At 40.7% G+C, this 23,884-nt stretch overlaps 1 protein-coding gene across 1 annotated transcript in view; it reads right to left on the bottom strand.

Moving 5' to 3' along the window:
• The window catches only part of brsk2a (BR serine/threonine kinase 2a), a 572,400-nt gene that overhangs the window by 134,773 nt on the left and 413,743 nt on the right, over positions 1 to 23,884 (bottom strand). The window contains exons 3-4 of the mRNA XM_082956614.1: positions 20,875 to 20,960; positions 15,441 to 15,581 (exon numbers count right to left, since the gene is read on the bottom strand). Of these exons, the coding sequence (XP_082812740.1) occupies positions 15,441 to 15,581; positions 20,875 to 20,960 (227 nt within the window). The remainder of the gene's footprint in view (positions 1 to 15,440; positions 15,582 to 20,874; positions 20,961 to 23,884) is intronic.

A 23,884-nucleotide genomic window follows, 5' to 3' on the forward strand; every position in this document is an offset into this window, starting at 1 on the left:
CTCTCTTTCCCTCAGTTACACATATCAACAACAAGATAAAAAACTAATGCTAGCCAGAGCAAGATGAGCTAAAATCTAAGAAAGAAACATTAGACAAACACTCAAACTTTTTCAGCTAGTTGGTTGTCAAAATTGCACTGATAAACAATGGGGAATTATAGCCTCGTCCTTCTGCAGCTTGCCTTCCAATATGTTTTTCCCAACCAAGCACCCAAGCTAACTGGCTGAAGTTGGCTAGGTTGCTAGCTAGCTACTTCCAGACACAAATGAGAGAACAGCTCACTCTGACCATTTTACTCACTGTAGCAGAGCTGGTTAGGGAGTTTACATGTTATCTAGAGAGTTCTTGACTAACTATTACTTATTTTTGCCTAGGTTTACTGACACAGGTCAAATTCAGTGGGTTTTGCGCATCTGTAAATTCATCAGTTGTTCTGCGCTCTGGTATACTTAGATGAGAGTACTCTGAAATCAGAGTAGATAGCCAGAGTGAATTTGCAAACGCAAGAGATATTCTAACTGGATAACAGTCGTTCAAGTTCTTGCTAGCTAACCAAATGCCACATGCAGCTCTAGCTGTGTATTGCCACTGAAAAAAGATATGAGGGGAAAAAGTTACTCACCCACTCCTCCAATGGCATGAACTGACATCCTCCAGGCAGCTATCTATCTATCTATCTATCTATCTATCTATCTATCTATCTATCTATCTATCTATCTATCTATCTATCTATCTATCTATCTATCTATCTATCTATCTATCTATCTATCTATCTATCTATCTATCTATCTATCTATCTATCTATCTAGCTAGCTAGCTAGCTAGCTAGCTAGCTAATGTTACTCTGTGTTTTTAGCTTGCTACATAAATAGATATGCTAGCCTATTAGTCACATTATCAGTGACTTGTGGTCATTGCCCTTGCTAGTTTGATTGTATTGACATTCCCAGCCTTAGTTACATTCTTTTGTTTTTGTCCATAATATTGAGTCATTGAAACTAAAACAGTTCATCCCGAATGGAGGCAGCAAACAATGTACCAGGCCAGCTGTGATTTACAACTACCAAGAAATGTATTTGAAATATTATTGGAATCTGTGTGGGTAGCTGAACAGGTAGGATGACTGACAGTGAAGGTGAACAGGAGGTCATGGGTCAGGTGACAGAGGAATGGATGAGACTGAGGCAGGAATCCCTTTAACCATAAAGTGATATATTTACTGGGTAGTCTGTGCTGCATAACAAAGGGAACAGAATAACATGTATCCAATCAAATTCATAATCACAAAGATCAAATCATAACAATCATTCTCATTAACATAATTAAGTAATTCAGCAATTCAGTTCAATAAGAAGTCAATATGAATCGTCATTGAGTCATTTAAGCTCATAACTATTCATCATAATCATGAGAATAATAAAACAAATAATTCAATCCATTATCGGTTATTCAATCTATGATCTCCATCAGTTTGATATCAGAATTGATCAGGTCAGCAAACAATAATGACGTTTCATATTTCATCCTTTCAGGTTTGTCTTCATATGTACATGTAATTTCATTACATATTAACCATATCGATGGCATAATTGGCCTGTGATGATCTGTAGGTCCGTGATCATTGTCCATTTACATTACACAACAAGTTTGAAGCGTGCGCTCCAAGCCGCACTCCGCGGTAATAACTATGAACAATAACTGATGGCCCTCTCTCCCTATCGCAACAGATAGTTCAGATGAAAGGTAACAGATTCGGTGGATTTACATTGATTCATGGATGCACAGAATGTCTGGATTAGAAGGAGTTAAGGAAGAGAAAGCAGCCAGGTTGGGCAATTTCCTCCTTTTAGTGAGTTGAGATCTGTCTGACATTTCCACCTGACCTAATTAAAGCGTCCCTGGCCCAGCTGAGCAAGTAGCCATGAATTGAAGGACGATCCCACCAACTCCATGGGCCTTTTCTACAGTATTGGTGAAATATATGAATCATGCATTGAACTGCATCCATCTATTTTGTCAGCAATGCATTAGTGTACGTCATGGAACGTTGCGTCAAATATAACCTATTTTTAAAACCTTATAAAGTTGGTTTTGTAGCATAAACTGGTAATTTGATATGTTTTACTGATATTATGATTGTCTGTTTGTTTTATATCTGCATAGTACTTAAAATGCTGTCAGTTGTACTTTAAACTTTAGGTCAGTGGTCACCAACCTTTTCAAGTCTAAGATCACATCCCAAGTCCAAATGTAATCCAAGATCTACCACTTGCAAAAAATCACGAAAAAACAAGGCCACAATGTAGTTCCACTTTGACATTCTTTATTTTGTTACCTGTCAGTCACAAGCAAAATATTAATTTAATTATACAAATAGTATAATCAGAAGTAAGTGCAACTATCATTCAACATTTTATAACCGTCATATTACATTTTTCAATATTTCCACAGGCCTATTACTCATTCAAGATTCATATATAGCCTCAATAATCAGTCAATTACAGGCCCAAGGCAATCATGTACACTACTGTTTCACTTTCCCTTTTTAAACATCATATTTCAAGACACATCAAAATGACAATACTCAAGTAAGTGCAACTAGCATCCAAAATATTATGACAACAGTCACATTCAATTGTTCAAAAATATTTTCACACAAATCACAGCCCTACCACCATTCATTACCTCAATAATCAGTCAATTACAGGCCTAAGCCAATCATGTACAGTACCGTTTCACTTTCAATTTTTGAACAACATACAACACAGATCACATCCTTTTGTAAACAATATAGCCTACAACACATTTCAAACTGGCAATACTCACTCACTCTGATGGCTGTGGATGAGATCCCCTCCTCATACACACACATTCAATGTGATGGCTGTGATTGCACACTATCAGCAAGTGCTCTGTAGTCTGGTTTGATAGATAGTTTGACACAGCAAGTCTGACACTATCTGTGAGATGTCTATTAGTTAGACAAGACCTGTTCTTTGACTTTATTATTTTAATCCGTGAAAAGGCCATCTCACAGAGATATGTTGATCCAAAGTAGGCCTTCACCTTAAGTGCGCAGGATGAAAGGAGGGGAAACTTTTCAGTGTTTACAAGATCCCAAAAATCACTGTCTCTTGATCTTGCAATTCAATTATCTCCATGTCAACTCCGATTGGTAAAGCAAATACTTGCTGGAATTTGGCGGACATCTCCTCAATCTCAATGGGGAGGAAAGGGTTTGAGATAAATGCAACAACGTCCCCTATGTCATTTAACTCCTGAAAACGCCTGTTGAATTCTGATGCCAGTTTCCCAGGTGGGCACATAATTATTGTGGGAGAAAAGCATCTTTGTTTCCTATGTTTTGTGACATTTTCTCTAGATTTGGTAAGTGCACCAGCCTTCCATTCCTTAGCTGAGAGGCCCACACACCCTTGGGCTCGCATTCCATGCCCGGCTCCAAGCCAGCGAGCCGGGCTTCTTACCCATTTAAAGTTTGAGAATAGGTTGAGATCGTTTTGGCCCCAAGACCTCTAATCATTCGCTTTACCAGATAAAACTGCGAGACTTCGAGCGCTAGCTATCCCGAGGGAAACTTCGGAGGGAACCAGCTACTAGATGGTTCGATCAGTCTTTCGCCCCTATACCCAGGTCGGACGGCATTGACTACTTTTAAATGCTAGTAAAACTAAGTGCATGCTCTTCAACCAATTGCTGCCCGCACCCTCCCGCCCGACTAGCATCACTACAATAGTTGGTTCTGACCTAGAATATGTGGACAACTACAAATACCTAGGTGTCTGGTTAGACTGTAAACTCTCCTTCCAGACTCACATTAAGCATCTCCAATCCAAAATTACCCTCACTTCATATCCATCGCCAAACCCACTGGCTCCAGGTCATCTATAAGTTTTTGCTAGGTAAAGCCCCGCCTTATCTCAGCTCACTGGTCACCATAGCAACACCCACCCGTAGCACGCACTCCAGAAGATATATTGCACTGGTCATCCCCATAGCCAACACTTACTTTGGCCGCCTTTGCTTCCAGTTCTCTGCTGCCAATGACTGGAACGAATTGCAAAAATCTCTGAAGATGGAGTCTTATATCTCTCTCTCTAAATTTAAGCATCAGCTGTCTGAGCAGCTTACCGATCACTGTGCCTGTACACAGCCAATCTGTAAATAGCACACCTACCTCACCCCCATATTATTTCTTACCCTCTTGCACCCCAGTATCTCTACTTGCACATCATCATCTGCACATCTATCACTTCATTATTTTTTGCTAAATTGTAATTATTTTCGCCTCTAGGGCCTATTTATTGCCTACCTCCCTACACTTCTACATTTGCACAAACTGTACATAGATTTTTCTACTTTTCTTTTCCTTTGTGTTATTGACTGTACTTTTGTTTATGTGTAACTCTATGTTGTTGTTTTTGTCACACTGCTTTGCTTTATCTTGGCCAGGTCGCAGTTGTAAATGAGAACTTGTTCTCAACTGGCCTATCTGGTTAAATAAAGGGGAAATAAAATATAAAAAATGAATTGACAGCGCTGATCATGTGTGCCACGTCTTTGTCTTTTCCCTGAAGCTCATGGTTGAGCTCGTTCAGTTTTGCTGTTATGTCCGTGAGGAACCTAAGTCTAGCAGCCATGCATCATCAGACAGTTCCTCATGCTCCTCATTTCGTGACTCCTGAAATGATTTGATCTCGGGCAGCAAGTCAACCAATCGCTGCAGTACTTTCCCGCGACTCAACCACCTTACGCAAGCGTGGAGAATTAAGTCACTGTATGTGGCATCAAGCTCATGTAATAATGATTTACACAAGTGGTGCTGAAGTCCTTTTGCGCGAATCGAATTAACAATCATAACGACAAGTGTCATGACATGAGACAAGTCCACTACTTTACTAGCATCCAAGATCGACTTGTCGACCACGGTCAACGGGTTGATGACTCCTGCTTTAGGTCAAGGGTTACTTTGTGTGCTAAACATTAAATGTTTTTCCCAAGGTGAAGCAATAGTTGTACATTTTGATTAGAAAATGCTTAATGGTTGTGTTTTTATATTTTAATGATTGGGACCAACTGGCTTATTATGTCTGAGTTTATGGATTGCTTATCCTTTAACATCATGCTGTGTGTGACTACTGTCTTTCCATTGGCCCTATGCAATGGTGTAGTGGTTCCTGGAGAAGTGGGTATACTCTAATTTTGTCAAAGGTTGCCAAACAGCCCGCCCAGCGAAGGAAAGGCACCCTGTGTGAAAAATGAGTTTTCCTATAGATTTGTCAAATTTTCAATCACACTTTCTGAAGAAAAAAAAGACACAAATTTGATGGTCTAAGTCCACAACAAATCAATCTGATTAGGTGGGCCTGTCATCTCTACAACTCCTGATGCAAACAGCACATGATGACAGTTGCACATCATAAATAGCCTGCTAACCAACACTTCTGACTAAACTTTTTCAATACCTGATTTATATACCGATTGTTGCCTTAGTTAGCATTTACTGGTAGATATAATATGTCTTTCCTACCCTACTGGCTACAGATGCCATTCTTCTGTATGCTGCTCCATGCCAAAACCACTTGAGAGCTGCACACTCTTGAAGCCTGCAGATTATATTCCGCTGAAACTAGGCTATATGCGTGGCACGCCTGTGAATATATTTCACGTGCTTTGCAATTGTGTAGGCTACTTTGTGCATGATTTCTCTATTGTACTCAATAACTGATAAGTCATATACCTCCAATACATTACTTTGATACGCATCAATCGGGATTAAGAAGTTAATGTACGCAATGCCCACTGAAAAAAAGTGGGTATACGGTTTATACCTGCGTATACCCTCCACTACATCACTGGCCCTTTATGTTTTACAAAAAGTGCACTCTCCTACATGAGTGCGCTGGTATTACGGTTACTGTCCTTTCAGAATCACGAACCTGTCACACACTAAAGGTATATAGGTTCACCACTGTGCAAACATGTCTATAATAGTGTCGTGTCTTTGGCTATGCCGGATTAAGTGATATGACATGCTAACTTATAAAATGATTTCTCTGTAATTAATATTACCTGATTAAGCTAATCATGTAAATATAATTAACTAGAAAGTCGGGGCACCACGGAAGAACGTTTATAGAGCTTTTATCTTCCGAATAAACTCTTAAAATACTTAGTAATATTTTACCTCGATAGCAGTCAATATTAACCCTTGTCTTATTTTCAGTCTCATAATGAAAGTTGTAAGTTCTTGGCTATCTTCACGAACCCTGGCTAACAAGTTGAATCAGCAATACAAAATTGGGTTTAATTATTTATTTACTAAATACCTAACTAATCACACAGAATTACAAATACACAGAATACAATGTCGTCATACAGAAAACGTCCCGGTAGACGGAACAGATATGACGGCTGGTTACACAAAGGAAAGGGGGTTGGGCTTGAATGAAAGAGCGGGAAGATTTAGGAACAGAGAAACAGCAGCTATGCTATCGTAAATACATTATCTTATGCATTCTAAATTACCGCCCATTTGGAAAAGGAAAATGCAATAAATATTTACTCTGAGCTGCGCTTCGGTAGATTGGTCGTAGATGCTGGCCGGGTTGGCCAACAGATCTTCCTGTTACTCTGAAGAATGTCTCTGGTGGTCAATTGGATACGTGGTGGTATCTTCGTCCGTCTGTTAGACTGGATCCGTCGTCCGTCCTTTCCTAGCCCACGTAAGCAGCGGCCGCTGCTAACTCAACGGCTAGGAAGTAGCACTTCTGTAGTGAATAAGCTCAAAGTTCATACCATTCGCCACCAAAGCTCACGCCGAGGTTGGCATAGTTCTGTCCTTGATATGTGTGTCTCCTTCTAACGTGGAGGCTGCAGCCCTCCCGTACGGGAACTACCTGGTTATCTTTTCGTCAAAGGATTATATAGTGGAGAGGGGGAGGGAGGTGTTTCATCGTTTATAACCCCTGTCTCTTCACAGGGTTGGCCACTGATCGAGCAGGGCACTTTCCTTATGAAAACCCAAATCTCTCATTCGGAAGCTAAAATTACATTTCATCTCCTAACAAACATTTTCAATATCAAACATTTCAATTGCATAACAATTCCATGTGACTCTGATAACTAGAGGGTGTATACTTTCTCAGATACAATTTATGTCGTCCTGTCATCAGTCATAATGTCTCAGATGACAACCGAACTGACATACATACTCATTACGTTCCCAAGCATATTTCCAACTGGTTTTATTAACCAAATATGTGGTACCTTTCCACATTTGTTTGATGTTCCCAGACTCTCTATATTTAACACAGGCTATTCAGGTCCTTCAGTAGATTCAGAGAGAGGGGAAGGGGGAAAGGTATTTATGGGGGGGGGGTCATAAACCTTACCCACAGGCCAACGTCATGACAATAGACAAGGCTGTAAAGATATTCATTTCAAAAAAGGAATGTATATTTTTGGTCTGGCGAAGTGGTTTTATGCAGTGACTGAATGGAAGCTAATAATAATGAGTTTTTTACTCCGCTGGTCTCGGCTGATCTCGAGAACAAATTACCAGTCCTCAATGTCCGACACCAAGTCAAGACAGAGTACAAATGTATCCAACACCAACATCTAGACAAGACAGAGACACTCAATATGTGGTCTCCAGACCGGACCCGAGACCGGTGTCAAGTACTAAAACACTAGCTCCCACAATTTTATTACTAGCAATTTCTTTCAGTCATTTGTGTAACTTAAGTACATGTTGAGTGCCCTTCTCTTTAAGCATGCTGAGAGTCTGTTCTTAATTTGTTTACAGAGAAATATAACTGTATCTGGACAAACAAAAAGTTTGTAATACCCTGTTAAGGATAGGGGGCAGTATTTTTGAGGCCGGATGAAAAACGTACCCAAATTAAACTGGTTACTACTCTTGCCCAGAAACTAGAATATGCATATTAGTAGATTATGCATATTATGCATAATAGTAGATTGGGATAGAAAACACTCTGAAGTTTCTTAAACAGTTTGAATGGTGTCTGTGAGTATAACAGAACTCATACGGCAGGCAAAAACCTGAGAAAAATTTAACCAGGAAGTGGATCTGAGAATTGTAGTTCTTCTTTCTAGTCCTTTTCGAAACTACAGTATTTGTGGGGTCACGTTGCACTTCCTAAGGCTTCCATTGGCTGTCAAAAGCCTTCAGAAAGTTGTTTGAGCATTCTCCTGTCACTGGGCAGAGTATAGGAGCTCATTCACTGAGTGGACTGCCTGGGGACAAAGAGATTGGATATGCGCGGTCCCGCGAGCACGCTGTTCCTTCTTTTTCTCCTTGAATGAATACGCTATTGTCCGGTTGGAATATTATCGCAATTTTACATTAAAAATACCATAAAGATTGATTTTAAACAGCGTTTGACATGCTTCGAAGATTGGTAATGGAACATTTTGACTTTTTGTGTCTTGAATTGCGCTCGCGCATTAGCCTTTGGATAGTGACCTGAACGCACGAACAAAACGGAGGTATTTGGACATAAATATGGATTATTTCAAACAAAAACAACATTTCTTGTGGAAGTAGCAGTCCTGGGAGTGCATTCTGACGAAGATCAGCAAAGGTAAGAGCATATTTATAACACTAATTCTGAGTTTAGGTTGCCCCGAACTTGGCGGGTGTCTGTATAGCTTTCTGTGATGGCGAGCTATGTACTCAGAATATTGAAAAATGTGCTTTCTCCTAAAGCTATTTTAAAATCTGACACAGCGGTTGCATAAAGGAGTACAGTATCTATAATTCTTAAACTAATTGTTATGTATTTTGTCAACGTTTATGATGAGTATTTTTGTAAATTCACCAGAGGTTTTTGGTGGGAATACATTTTCTGAACATCACGCACCAATGTAAAATGCTGTTTTTGGATATAAATATGAACTTGATCAAACAAAACATACATTTATTGTATAATATGATGTCCTAGGAGTGTCATCTGATGAAGATCGTCAAAGGTTGGTGCTGTGTTTTGGGTTTTTGTGACATATATCCTTGTTTGGAAAATGGCTGTGTGGTTATTTTGGTCTATGTACTCTCCTAACATAATCTAATGTGTTGCTTTCGCTGTAAAGCCTTTTTGAAATCAGACAATGTGGTTGCATTAAGGAGAAGTGTATCTTTAAACTGGTGTAAAATCGTCGTATGTTTGAGAAATTGAAATTATTGGATTTTTGAGGTTTTGTATTTCGCACCATGCTGTTCCATTGGATATTGGCTAGGCGTTCCGCTAGCGGAATGTCTCTCCTCAACATTAAGAGTCGACAGCAAGCTGATTGGGCTGCTGTTTAGAACCAGCAAAGGGTGCTTTACCAGTCTTGGGTAGCGGAATTTTCCCTCCAGGTCTAAGGATTAAAACAATCTCCAGACAAAAAATACGTATAATAAATAGAAGTGCCATATAGTCATCAATAGCTTTCCATCTAAGTTGTCAGTACCAGGTGGTTTCTAATTATTGATGGACAACAATAACTGTTGCAAGTTAGAATAGTAGAATACACAAGGTGCAATTTCAAAATTTGGTTGTGCAGTTTTTCTCTTGTTATGTCAGTCACTGACAGTCTGTCACTTAGTCCGTGTCATTTTTTAGATAGCTGCCCACTAAACTAATTTAGCAATCTAAACATGTTATCATGGTCGATTTACCGGGTGGGTTTTGAGGGAGGGTTGTTTTTTTGGGAAATTGATCTGAGTGCCTTTATGAAATTGTTGCCCATCCCTACTCTAAACCAAACAGCTTTTAATTTCCTTATCAGTCCACTAGGCCTTAACCTGTTAGGGCTAGGGGGCAGTATTTACACCGCCGGATAAAAAACGTACCCGATTTAATCTGGTTACCACTCCTACCCAGTAACTAGAATATGCATATACTTATTACATATGGATAGAAAACACCCTAAAGATTCTAAAACTGTTTGAATGGTGTCTGTGAGTATAACAGAACTCATTTGGCAGGCAAAAACCTGAGAAGGTTTCATGCAGGAAGTGGCCTGTCTGACAAGGTGTTGTTGATCTTGCTTCTGTTTATTGAAGAGTCAGGATCTTAGCTGTAACGTGACATTTCCTACGGCTCCAATAGGCTCTCAGAGCCCGGGAAAAACCTGAACGATGACGAGGCAGCCTCAGGCTGAAACACATAATCGCCTTTGCCAAGTGGCCCATCAGAGGACAATGGAATTAGGCGCGTGCCCGATTCGACCCAGTGATATATTTTCCTTCGGCTGTTTATCTAATTGCAGATTCCCGGTCGGAATATTATCGCTTTTTTACGAGAAAAATGGCATAAAAATTGATTTTAAACAGCGGTTGACATGCTTCGAAGTACGGTAATGAAATATTTAGAAATCTTTTGTCACGAAATGCGCCGTGCGCGCGACCGTTATTTACCATTGGGATAGTGTCTAGAACGCACGAACAAAACGTCGCTGTTGGAACATAACTATGGATTATTTTGGACCAAACCTACATTTGTTATTGAAGTAGAAGTCCTGGGAGTGCATTCTGACGAAGAACAGGAAAGGTAAGACCATTTTTCTTATAGTAAATCTGATATTGGTGAGTGCTAAACCTGCTGGGTGTCTACATAGCTAGCCCTGTGATACCGGGCTATGTACTTAGAATATTGCAAAATGTGCTTTCACCGAAAAGCTATTTTAAAATCGGACATATCGAGTGCATAGAGGAGTAATGTATCTATAATTCTTAAAATAATTGTTATGCTTTTTGTGAACGTTTATCGTGAGTAATTTAGTAAATTGTTAGTAAATTCGCCGGAAGTTTGCGGGGGGTATGCTAGTTCTGAACGTCACATGCTAATGTAAAAAGCTGTTTTTTGATATAAATATGAACTTGATTGAACAAAACATGCATGTATTGTATAACATAATGTCCTAGGTGTGTCATCTGATGACGATCATCAAAGGTTAGTGCTGCATTTAGCTGTCTTCTGGGTTTTTGTGACATTATATGCTAGCTTGAAAAATGGGTGTCTGATTATTTCTGGCTTGGTACTCTGCTTACATAATCGAATGTTTTGCTTTCGTTGTAAAGCCTTTTTGAAATCGGACAGTGTGGTTAGATTAACGAGAGTCTTGTCTTTAAATAGCTGTAAAATAGTCATATGTTTGAGAAATTGAAGTAATAGGATTTTTAAGGTATTTGAAAATCGCGCCACAGGATTCAACTGGCTGTTTTGTAGGTGGGACAAATTCGTCCCGCCTGCCCCATAGAGGTTAACAGTTCAAACAGTTTCTTGACAGGTGCATGCTTATGAATAACTGGAAGAAACCATTTTTTTATGCGTCACATGCAGCATCTTGATACTCCTCATCAGACCAACAAATATTTTTTGTATCTTCAACATAGAAATCAGTACAAAACGTTTTGTATGACCTCTATTGCATTATTTTAGGCCCAGATTTTGGAACTTTGGCTTTACTAGATATCTGACTCATTTTAGGAAACTAGGTGTATGTCGCGGGTCACTACTTCACAGGAGAGCCATTTGAAAGTAAACATTTTTGTTTTATCAAAATGCGTTTTTTTGGCATAAATGCCATCTGTAACGTGAACTTTCATGTGCCTTAATAACAAACTTATATGCCATCTGTAAATACAAATAAAATTGTTAAATTACGAACCTAGTTAGTTTAACCACGGAAAAAGTCAGCAACCTTCCCGATAGCCATGATTGGCTGAGATAATGAGTGGGCTGGACATAACGAGAGATGAGTTCAGATTGGTCTGTCATGTAGTGCGATTCTGTCTATTTGAAATGGTAGGTATGTCTAAGTCATCCTGTCTAACATGGCTTTTTAAAAATATATATTGCATAGTAGAACTGCAAGTGTTGCTCTCCCCTTTCTTGAGGACCGAGTTTTGAAAATCAGTGGAATTGGAGTATGATAGCTAAGGATATGGAGAAAACGTCTGTCTCTGGATTACATCATCAAACTAAGGGCAACCATAGCATCCATGACAGGGAGAAGCATCCATCCATGATGTATACGGGTAACATTTATATTTAAGTCATTTAGCAGACGCTCTTATCCAGAGCGACTTACAAATTGGTAAGAGAGTCTATCTAGCTAAATTTTCAGATATTACACATTTTCACAAGGTAATTTTCATTAAAGTTAAAGTGTACTGTTAGCTAGCTAGCTAATGTTAGCTGGCTGGCTCGCTAGCTAACGTTATGTGTTGATCTGTGTCGTAATATTATTTGTATCTCAGAGCCATTTGCTTTGCTAGTTATAGCCTAATGTTAGCTAGTTAACATTGAACCTGGTTGGTTAGCTATCTGCAGATTCATGCAGGGTAGTATCGTCATGAGTTGGGAGTTGATTGAGTTGATTCATTGTTTAGCTAGCCAGATACAGTTGAAGTCGGAAGTTTACATACACTTAGGTTGGAGTCATTCAAACTTGTTTTTCAACCACTTGGCAAGTCGGTTAGGACATCTATTTTGTGCATAACACAAGTCATTTTTCCAACAATTGTTTACAGACAGATTATTTCACGTATAATTCACTGTATCACAATTCCAGTGGGTCAGAAGTTTACATACTCTAAGTTGACTGCCTTTAACCAGCTTGGGAAATTCCAGAAAATGATGTCATGCTTTAGAAGCTTCTGATTGGCTAATTGACATAATTTGAGTCAATTGGAGGTGTACCTGTGGATGTATTTCAAGGCCTACCTTCAAACTCAGTGCCTCTTTGCTTGACATCATGGGAAAATACAATTGAAAAATTGTGTCATCAGCAAACTTAATGACAGTGTTGGAGTCGTGCCTGGCTGTGCAGTCATGAGTGAACAAGGAGTACAAGAGTGGACTGATCACTACCCCTGAGGGGCCCCCGTGTTGAGGATCAGCGTAGCGGATGTGTTGTTACCTACCCTTACCACCTGGGGGCGGCCTGTCAGGAAGTCCAGGATCCATTTGCAGAGGGAGGTGTTTAGTCCCAGGGTCCTTAGTGATGAGCTTTGAGGGCACTATGGTGTTGAACGCTGAGCTGTAGTCAATGAATAGCATTCTCACATAGGTGTTAATTTTGTCCAGGTGTGAAAGAGCAGTGTGGAGTCCAATAGAGATTGCATCATCTGTGAATCTGTTGGGGTGGTATGCAAATTGGAGTGGGTCTGGGGTTTCTGGGATAATGGTGTTGATGTGAGCCATGACCAGTCTTTCAAAGCATTTCATGGCTACAGATGTGAGTGCTACGAGTCGGTACTCATTTAAGCAGGTCATTTATGAGATCCTCTGTAACACCGTACCCAAACCGGCTGCACGCGTGCGCTATCGTGTGCCATCGTGCGCAAATTGATTTTGTCCCCCAACACCAAATGTGATCATGACACGCAGGTTAAAATATCAAAACAAACTCTGATCCAATTATATTAATTTCGGGACAGGTCGAAAAGCATTAACAATTTATGGCAATTTAGCTAGCTTGCAGTTGCTAGCTAATTTGTCCTATTTAGCTAGCTTGCTGTTGCTAGCTAATTTGTCCTGGGATATAAACGTTGAGTTGTTATTTTACCTGAAATGCACAAGGTCCTCTACTCCTACAATTAATCCACACTAAAATGGTAAACCGAATCATTTCTAGTCATCTCTGCTCCTTCCAGGCTTTTTCTTCTTTGGAATTTATATGGCGATTGGCATCTCAGTTACCACGATGACCGACCGAACTCAGTTCATCTTACAATCACCCATGTGGGTATAACCAATGAGGAGATGGCACATGGGTATTTCCTTCTATAAACCAATGAGGAGATGGGGAGAGGCACCACATTCACCATCGCCAATAGAACTGACTTCTATTTTAGCCTGTTGGCGCGTGTGAGCAGTGTGGGTGCAATAATTGAATAACATGTATGTTTAAATGTATTTTGCAACACACGTGACGCGAGCGGTTTGGTCATCATGTAAGCTTTACAAGAATATGGCTCTGAACATATACAGCAACACCTTCACCATAGGCATTCCTGTCTCTTCTGTAGATGTTATATCCCTCTATTGCTACTGCTGTATCATCTAAAGAATCCCTCTTGCCTTCCAAAGAATAATTCAAGAACCCTTTCCTCCAAAAATAGTTCTTAGGATGTTAAAGGTTCCAGGTAGAACCCTTTACCTTACAAAGAACCATTGTCTTCCAAAAAGGAATCTTCGGATCAAAGCAGTTCTTGGTAGATCCCCGTTCCTCCTCAAAGAACCCTTTGGAACAATTTTTTGTAAGAGTGCATACCTTACTTCATTGTTAAAACCTGTTAAGGATAGGGGGCAGTATTTTCACGTTCGGTTGAAAAATGTGCCCAAATTAAACTGCCTGCTTCTCAGACTCAGAAGGCAGGATATGCATAGTATTAGAAAATCTGGATAGAAAACACTCTGAAGTTTCTAAAACTGTTTGAATGATGTCTGTCAGTATAACAGAACTCATATGGCAGGCAAAAACCTGACAAAAATCCAACGAGGAAGTGGGAAATCTGAAAATTGTAGTTTTTCTTTTGAATCCCTATCGAAACTACAGTGTCTGTGGGGTCACGTTGCACTTCCTAAGGCTTCCATTGGCTGTCACCAGCCTTTAGAAACTTGTTTCATCCATCTCCTGTTACTGGGCAGAGAATAGGAGCTCAGTCAATCAGTGGACTGCCTGAGGACAAAGGACTTGGTTATGTGCGAGCACGCGAGCGCACCGTTCCTTCTTTTTCTTCTGGAATGAATACGCCATTGTCCGGTTGGAATATTATCTACGTTTTATGTTAAAAATACCCTAAGGATTGATTGTAAACAACGTTTGACATGTTTCTATGAACGGTAATGGAATATTTTGACTTTTCGTGTCTGGATTTATGCTCGCGCATTATGCCTTTGGATAGTGATCTGAACGCGGGGATGGCTAACTCTGGAGATCCCTTCGATCTTCACTGAGTTTGCTAGATCTGCTTTTAGTTTTTATCACCTTACATGTGTAATGATATCCAAAGCGTTTTAAAATTTGAGGAATAGGTTCCTCAAGGGTACATTTCTACTGAAGAAGAAATTTGTACATGATATTAAAAGAAAAGGACTGGTCAAACCCTAGCATAGATAGCAACCAAACAACAACATCCATTGGACTAAGGACTGCTAGTTCCTATGACATTCCAATTGGCCTTTGCGACATCAGCTTCTGTACACACTTAGAAAAAAAGGGTTCCAAAATGGTTTTCTGCTGTCCCCAAAGGATAACTATTTTTGGTTCCAGGGAGAACCTTTTATAGTTCCACATAGAACCATTTGGGGTTCTATGTAGAGCCCTCTGTGGAAAGGATCCTAAATGGAACACAAAAGGGTTCTCAGTAAGTCTTAAGGATAATATGAATATAGAAAGTGCTTACCATATGGAGTGACTATGGCAGAAGTCCAGCGCAGAGATGATCTGTCTGAAGAACTTCCTGGCCTCCTTGGGTGTTAACCGTCCCTTCTTTACCAGGTAGTCAAAGAGCTCTCCCCCTGAGACGTGCTCTAACACCAGATATCTGGGAGATGGGGGGGCAGAGAAATTAGAAAGATTAATGAAATAAGTGAGTCTGAAAAAGTAAGAGGGAAGAAAGAAGGAAAGAAAGAAGAAATTGAGAAGAGAGAGAGAGAGAATTAAGAAGAGGGGGCTTTTTTAAACATCACACTTGAGAGACATCCAAAGGATCAATGTTTTCCTCTGGGACACTTTTCAAAGAAAACAGAAAGGAAAACGCCACACACTGCTGCTCATGCTCACAGGAGATACAGTGGGGGAAAAAAGTATTTGATCCCCTGCTGATTTTGTACGTTTGCCCAATTACGAAGAAATTATCAGTCTATAATTTTAATGGTAGGTTTATATGAACAGTGAGAGACAGAATAACAACAAAAAAATCCAGAAAAACGCATGTCAAAAATGTTATAAAATGATTTGCATTTTAATGAGGGAAATAAGTATTTGACCCCTCTGCAAAACATGACTTAGTACTTGGTGGCAAAACTCTTGTTGGCAATCACAGAGGTCAGACGTTTCTTGTAGTTGGCCACCAGGTTTGCACACATCTCAGGAGGGATTTTGTCCCACTCCTCTTTGCAGATCTTCTCCAAGTCATTAAGGTTTCAAGGCTGACGTTTGGCAACTCGAACCTTCAGCTCCCTCCACAGATTTTCTATTGGATTAAGGTCTGGAGACTGGCTAGGCCACTCCAGGACCTTAATGTGCTTCTTATTGAGCTACTCCTTTGTTGCCTTGGCCGTGTGTTTTGGGTCATTGTCATGCTGGAATACCCATCCACGACCCAATTTCAATGCCCTGGCTGAGGGAAGGAGGTTCTCACCCAAGATTTGACAGTACATGGCCCTGTCAAATGATGCAGTGAAGTTGTCCTGTCCCCTGAGCAGAAAAACACCCCCAAAGCATAATGTTTCCACCTCCATGTTTGACGGTGGAGATGGTGTTCTTGGGCTCATAGGCAGCATTCCTCCTCCTCCAAACACGGTGAGTTAAGTTGATGCCCAAGAGCTCCATTTTGGTCTCATCTGACCACAACACTTTCACTAGTTGTCCTCTGAATCATTCAATGTTCATTGGCAAACTTCAGACGGACATGTATATGTATTCTTGAGCAGGGGGACCTTGCGGGCGCTGCAGGATTTCAGTCCTTCACGGCGTAGTGTGTTACCAATTGTTTTCTTGGTGACAATGGTCCCAACTGCCTTGAGACCATTGACAAGATCCTCCCGTGTAGTTCTAGGTGAGATCTTGCATGGAGCCCCAGGCCGAGGGATATTGACAGTTATTTTGTGTTTCTTTCGTTCGCGAATAATCGTACCAAATGTAGTCACCTTCTCACCAAGCTGCTTGGCAATGGTCTTGTAGCCCATTCCAGCCTTGTGTAGGTCTACAATCTTGTCCCTGACATTCTTGGAGAGCTCTTTGGTCTTGGCCATGGTGGAGAGTTTGTAATCTGATTGATCGATTGCTTCTGTGGACATGTGTCTTTTTACCGGTAACAAGCTGCGGTTAGAAGCACTCCCTTTAAGAGTGTGCTCCTAATCTCAGCTCGTTACCTGTATAAAAGACACCTGGGAGCCAGAAATCTTTCTGATTGAGAGGGGGTCAAATACTTATTTCCCTCATTAAAATGCAAATAAATTTATAACATTTTTGACATGCGTTTTTCTGGATATTTTTGTTGTTATTCTGTCTCTCACTGTTCAAATAATAATAATGCCATTAAAATTATAGACTGATCCTTTCTTTATCAGTGGGCAAACATACAAAATCATCAGGGGATCAAATACTTTTTCCCCCCACTGTAATCAGACTACTTGCATTTCCCCCCATCTTTTAAACTGCTGCTACTCTCTGTTATTATCTATACATAGTGTATATAGCCTCACATTCTTATTTTACTGCGGCTCTTCAATTATTTGTTATTTTTATTGCTATGTATTTCTTATTCTTATTTTTTGTATTGTTTTTAACTTATTCAGGAGAATGTCAGGCCATCCGTCTGTGAGCTGAAGCTGAAGCACAGCTGGATCATGCAGCAAGACAATGATCCAAAACACACAATCAAGTCTACATGAAAATGGTTCAAATGAAACAAATTTGAAGTTTTGGAAGTCCAGACCTAATTCCAATTGAGATGTTGTGGCAGGACTTGAAACGAGCAGTTGAAAACCCACAAATGTCGCTGAGTTAAAGCAGTTCCGCATGTAAGACTTGGGCTCTCGAGTGGCGCAGCGGTCAAAGGCACTGCATCTCAGTGCAAGAGGCATCACTGCAGTCCCTGGTTTGAATTCAAACTTCATCACATCTGGCCGTGATTGGGAGTCCCATAGGGCTGTGCACAATTGGCCGGGGTAGTCTGTCATTGTAGATAAGAATTTGTTCTTAACTGACTTGCCAAGTTAAATTTAAACAATTATGGGAAAAAAGACTCCGCCAAAATTCCTCCACAGCGATGTGAGAGACTGATCAACAACTACAAGAAGCATTTGGTTGCAGTCATTGCAGCTAAAGGTGGCCAACCAGTTATTGAGTGTAAGGAGGCAAATACTTTTACAAACAAGGGAATTGGGTGTTGCATAACTAAGGATCCGCCCCTTATTTTCAATTTTTGGCCGAAAATGACATACCCAAATCTAACTGCCTGTAGCTCAGGCCCTGAAGCAAGGATATGCATATTTTGGTTCCATTTGAAAGGAAACACTTTGAAGTTTTTGGAAACATGAAAAGAATGTAGGAGAATATAACACATTAGATCTGGTAAAAGAAAATACAAAGAAAAAAACAGACTTTCTTCTGTATGTTTTTTGTACCATCATCTTTGAAATACAAGCGAAAGGCTGTATTATTCCAGCCCAGTTGCAATGTAGATTTTGGGCACTAGATGGCACCAGTGTATGTGCAAAATTTTAGACTGATACAATGAACCATTGCATTTCTGTTTAACATTTTGTATCAAGACTGCCCAAATGTGCCTAATTTGTGCCTAATAGGGTGACATTTAGACACAAGAGCATTAGTGAGGTCGGTCACTGATGTTGGGTGATTAGGTCTGGCTAGCAGTCAGCGTTCCAATTTATCCCAAAGGTATTCAATGGAGCTGAGGTCACGGCTCTGTGCAGGCCAGTCAAGTTCTTCCACACCGATCGCTACAAACCATTTCTGTATGGACCTCGCTTTGTGCATGAGGGCATTGTCATACTGAAACAGGGAAAGGGCCTTCCCCAAACTGTTTCCACAAAGTTGGAAGCATTGAATCATCTAGAATGTCATTGTATGCTGTAGTGTTAAGATTTCCCTTCACTGGAAGTAAGGGACCAAGCCTGAACCACGACACTTTACAGTTGGCACTACGCATTTAGGCAGGTAGCGTTCCCCTGGCATCATTTGTCTGTCGTGCTGCCAGATGGTGAAGTGTGATTCATCACTCCAGAGAAGACGTTTCCACTGCTCCAGAGTCCAATGGTGTCAAGCTTTACACCACTCAAGCCGGCGGTTGGCATTGCGCATGGTGATCTTAGGATTGTGTGAGGCTACTCGGCCATGGAAACCCATTTCATGAAACTTCCAACAAACAGTTATTGTGCTGACATTGCTTCCAGTGCCAGTTTGGAAGTTGGTACTGAGTGTTGCAACTGAGGACAGATGATTTTTACGTACTACATGCTTCAGCCGTTCCGTTCTGTGAGCTTGTGTGGCCTGCCACTTCGCGGCTGAGCCATTGTTTCTTCTAGTCGTTTCCACTTCACAACAACAGCACTTACAGTTGACTAGGGCAGCTCTAGCAGGGCAGAAATTTTACAAACTGACCTGTTGGAAAGGTGGCATCCTATGATGGTGCCATGTTGAAAGTCACTGAGATCCTCAGTAAGGCCATTCTACTGCCAATGTTTGTCTATGGAGATTGCATGGCTGTGTGCTCGATTTTATACACCTGTCAGCAATGGGGGTGGCTAAAATATCAGAATCCACTAATTCGAAAGGGTCTCCACATACTTTTGTATATATAGTTAAAGTTTATATTTTTATTATTTGTTAACTCAGATTAGGTATTACGTATTAGGTTGAAGATCTGATAACATTCAGTATCAAAAATACGCAAAAATATAGAAAATCACAAAGGGGGCAAATACTTTTTCACGGCACTGTATGCTTATATCAAAATATGACAAATTATATTACATTAACATGTAGAATATGATGTATAAATACTCTGTGTAGTCCTACTTGGCCTTTAAGGCCTATAGAGGATTTATTCAATCTGGTGGAGTAAGCAATGGCTGTGTCCGAAATGGCACCCTATTCCCTACATTTTGTGCACAACTGAGTCCTATTGGTCCTGGTTAAAAGTAGTGCACTGTATAGGGAATAGGGTGCCATTTCGGACTTATATGAGTCCTCTGGAGAATACAGCTACAGCACCAGATTGATGGACCTGCCACTCACCATAGCTAATATTAGATTATGTGTGTGTGTGGTGTGTGTGTACGTGTTTGTCTGTGCATGCACATGTTTGGATGCATGGGTGTATGTGTGTGTGTGTGTGTGTGTGTGTGTGTGTCTTGCTGGACCAGACTGATGAGGGTGTCACTCTCCATGGCTAATGTTCGCTAATTCAGTGCCGTCATTGACTGTGTCGTAAATGGTACTCTTTTCTTTATTTAGACCACTTATTTTCACCAGGGCTTGTAGAGTTCTGGTCAAAAGTAATGCACTGTATAGGGAATAGGGTGCCATTTGTGAGGCAGACTCTAAGCCTGTCGTAGTGTTTACATAATAGAGGGTTTCTGGCCCTATTAGCAAACTCAAACGAGCATGAATAAACGACTAGCTTCACACTAATGGGCCATCTACCCTTCTGTCACATTTAGTGTTGCCTGTAACCAATCAGATGGTTCGATTTGATCTCTGAGGGCGGAGCCTAACAGAAAGGGTTAGCCCTAATTGGCTGTTTGGCTGTCAAGCTCAGAGGGTTTGATGTTGTTGACTATCACGTGTTGGGGGAGACATACAGTTAATATCATTCGCTGTCATAATATCCAATATTATTACAGATGACTGGGACCGACACAATGGCTGGTGAAACAGGAAGTAGTCCCTGACTCTTAAGGATGAAGAGGTGTATCATGGTGTATCATTGTATCATGTGAAGGGGTATATAATTTCTGTTATCTTCAATATTACAATACCAATCCAATTACGGATTGGACGCTAAGTAGACTTCAGATGCTAATACCCTCCCCCATGTAGGAACATAACAATTTGATTGAATTCATAGAGGCGATAACGATACTCACAAGTATTTCTTATTTTCGTAGACGTCGTGCAGCTTTAAAACGTGAGGATGTTCTATGAGCTTCAGAATCGCTATTTCCCGCTCAACCTGTAAGAGAAAAACAAAACACGGACACAGAAAAACTAGTTTATCATCCTCAAACCTATACAGGGGACTGACAACTGAGCACACAGGCTTCAGGGGTATGCTACAGTTTGTTAACCTGTTGGGTCTAGGGGGCAGCATTTGCACGTCTGGATAAAAAAAATGTACCCGATTTAATCTGGTTACTAATCCTACCCAGTAACTAGAATATGCATATACTTATTATATATGGATAGAAAACACTCTAAAGTTTCTAAAACTGTTTGAATGGTGTCTGTGAGTATAACAGAACTCATTTGGCAGGCAAAACCCTGAGACATTTTCTGACAGGAAGTGGATACCTGATGTGTTGTATTGACTTTAAACCTATCCCATTGAAAAACACAGGGGCTTAGGAATATTTTGGCACTTCCTATTGCTTCCACTAGATGTCACCAGCCTTTACAAAGTGTTTTGAGTCTTCTGGAGGGAGATCTGACCGAACAAGAGCCATGGAACGATGATGTCCCATTAGACACCTGGCGCGCGAGTTCATGTTGGGTACCCTCGTTCCAATACGTTATAAAAGAGTATGCATTCGTCCACCTTGAATATTATTCATGTTCTGGTTAAAAAAGGCCCTAATGATTTATGCTATACAACGTTTGACATGTTTGAACGAACGGAAATATATTTTTTCCCCTCGTTCATGACGAGAAGTCCGGCTGGCTTACATCATGTGCTAACGAGACGGAGATTTTTGGACATAAATGATGAGCTTTTTTGAACAAAACTACATTCGTTATGGACCTGTGATACCTGGAAGTGACATCTGATGAAGAGAATCAAAGGTAATGGATTATTTACATAGTATTTTCGATTTTAGATCTCCCCAACATGACGTCTAGTCTGTATCGCAACTCGTATTTTTCCGGTGCCCAGTGCTCAGATTATTGCAAAGTGTGATTTCCCAGTAAGGTTATTTTTAAATCTGGCAAGTTGATTGCGTTCAAGAGATGTAAATCTATAATTCTTTAAATGACAATATAATATTTTACCAATGTTTTCTAATTTTAATTATTTAATTTGTGACGCTGACTTGACTGCCGGTTATTGGAGGGAAACGATTTCCTCAACATCAATGCCATAGTAAAACGCTGTTTTTGGATATAAATATGAACTTGATAGAACTAAAAATGCATGCATTGTCTAACATAATGTCCTAGGAGTGTCATCTGATGGAGATTGTAAAAGGTTAGTGCATCATTTTAGCTGGTTTTATGGTTTTGGTGACCCGGGCTTTGAATTGACAAAACATTACACACAACTCTTGTAAATGTACTGTCCTAACATACTCTAAATTTATGCTTTCGCCGTAAAACCTTTTTGAAATCGTAAAACGTGGTTAGATTAAGGAGATGTTTATCTTTCAAAGGGTGTAAAATAGTTGTATGTTTGAAAAATTTGAATTTTGACATTTATTTGGATTCAAATTTGCCGCTCTTGAAATGCACCTGCTGTTGATGGAGTGCACCACGGGTGGCACGCTAGCGTCCCACCTAGCCCATAGAGGTTAAGGTAAATGTAAATGTAAACACCATAGTGCCCTCATAGCTCATCAATAAGCTAAGGACCCTGGGACTAAACACCTCCCTCTGCAACTGGATCCTGGACTTCCTGACAGGCCGCCCCCAGGTGGTAAGGGTAGGTAACAACACATCTGCCACGCTGATCCTGAACACAGGGGCCCCTCAGGGGTGCGTGCACAGCCCCCTCCTGTACTCACTGTTCACTCATGACTGCACGGCCAGGCACAACTCCAACACCATCATTACATTTGCTGATGACTCAACGGTGGTAGGCCTGATCACCGACAACAACGAGACAGCCTATAGGGAGGAGGTCAGAGACCTGGCCCTGTCTTGCCAGGACAACAACCTCTCCCTCAACGTGATCAAGACAAAGGAGATGATTGTGGACTACAGGAAAAAGAGGACCGAGCACGCCTCCAATGTCATCGATGGAGCTGCAGTGGAGCAGGATGAGAGCTTCTAGTTCCACATCACCAACAAACTAACATGGTTCAAGCACAACATGACAGTCGTGAAGCAGGCACAATAAAACCTATTCCCCTTCAGGAGACTGAAAAGATTTGGCATGGGTCCTCAGATCCTCAAAAGGTTCTACAGCGTCCTGACTGGTTGCATCACTGCCTGGTATGGCAACTGCACGGCCTCTGACCGCAAGGCACTACAGAGGCTAGTGCGAACGGCCCAGTACATCACTGGGGCCAAGCATCCTGCCATCCATGACCTCTATACCAGGCGGTGTCAGAGGAAGGCCCTAAAAATTGTCAAAGACTCCAGCCACACTAGTCATAGACTGTTCTCCCTGCTACCACACGTCAAGCTGCACTGGAGCGCCAAGTCTAGGTCCAAGAAGTTTCTAAACAGCTTCTTTCCCCAAGCCATAAGACTCCTCAACATCTAGTCAAATCACTACCCTGACTATTCGCATTGCCCCCCCCCCCCCCCCCTCCACACCACTGTCACTCTCTGTTGTCATCTATACATAGTCACTTTAATTAACTCTACCTACATGTACATACTACCTCAACTAACAGGTGCCCCCGCACATTGACTCTGTACCGGCACCCCTGTATATATTGTTATTTTTTACAGCTGGTCTTTAATTACTTTTTACTTTTATCTCTTATTCTTATCCACATTTTTTGAAACGGCACTGTCGGTTAAGGGCTCGTAAGTAAGCATTTCACTGTAAGGTCTACACCTGTTGTATTTGGCACGTGACTAATACAATTTGATTTGATTTGAAATAGGGCTATCTTCTGTATACCAAATCTACCTTGTCACAACACAACTGATTGGCTCAAACACATTAAGAAGGAAAGATATTACACAATGAACTGTTAACAAGGCACACCTGTT

This window comes from Salmo salar, chromosome 10, assembly GCF_965601325.2.
Source record: "Salmo salar chromosome 10, fSalSal1, whole genome shotgun sequence".
Lineage (NCBI taxonomy): Eukaryota > Metazoa > Chordata > Actinopteri > Salmoniformes > Salmonidae > Salmo > Salmo salar.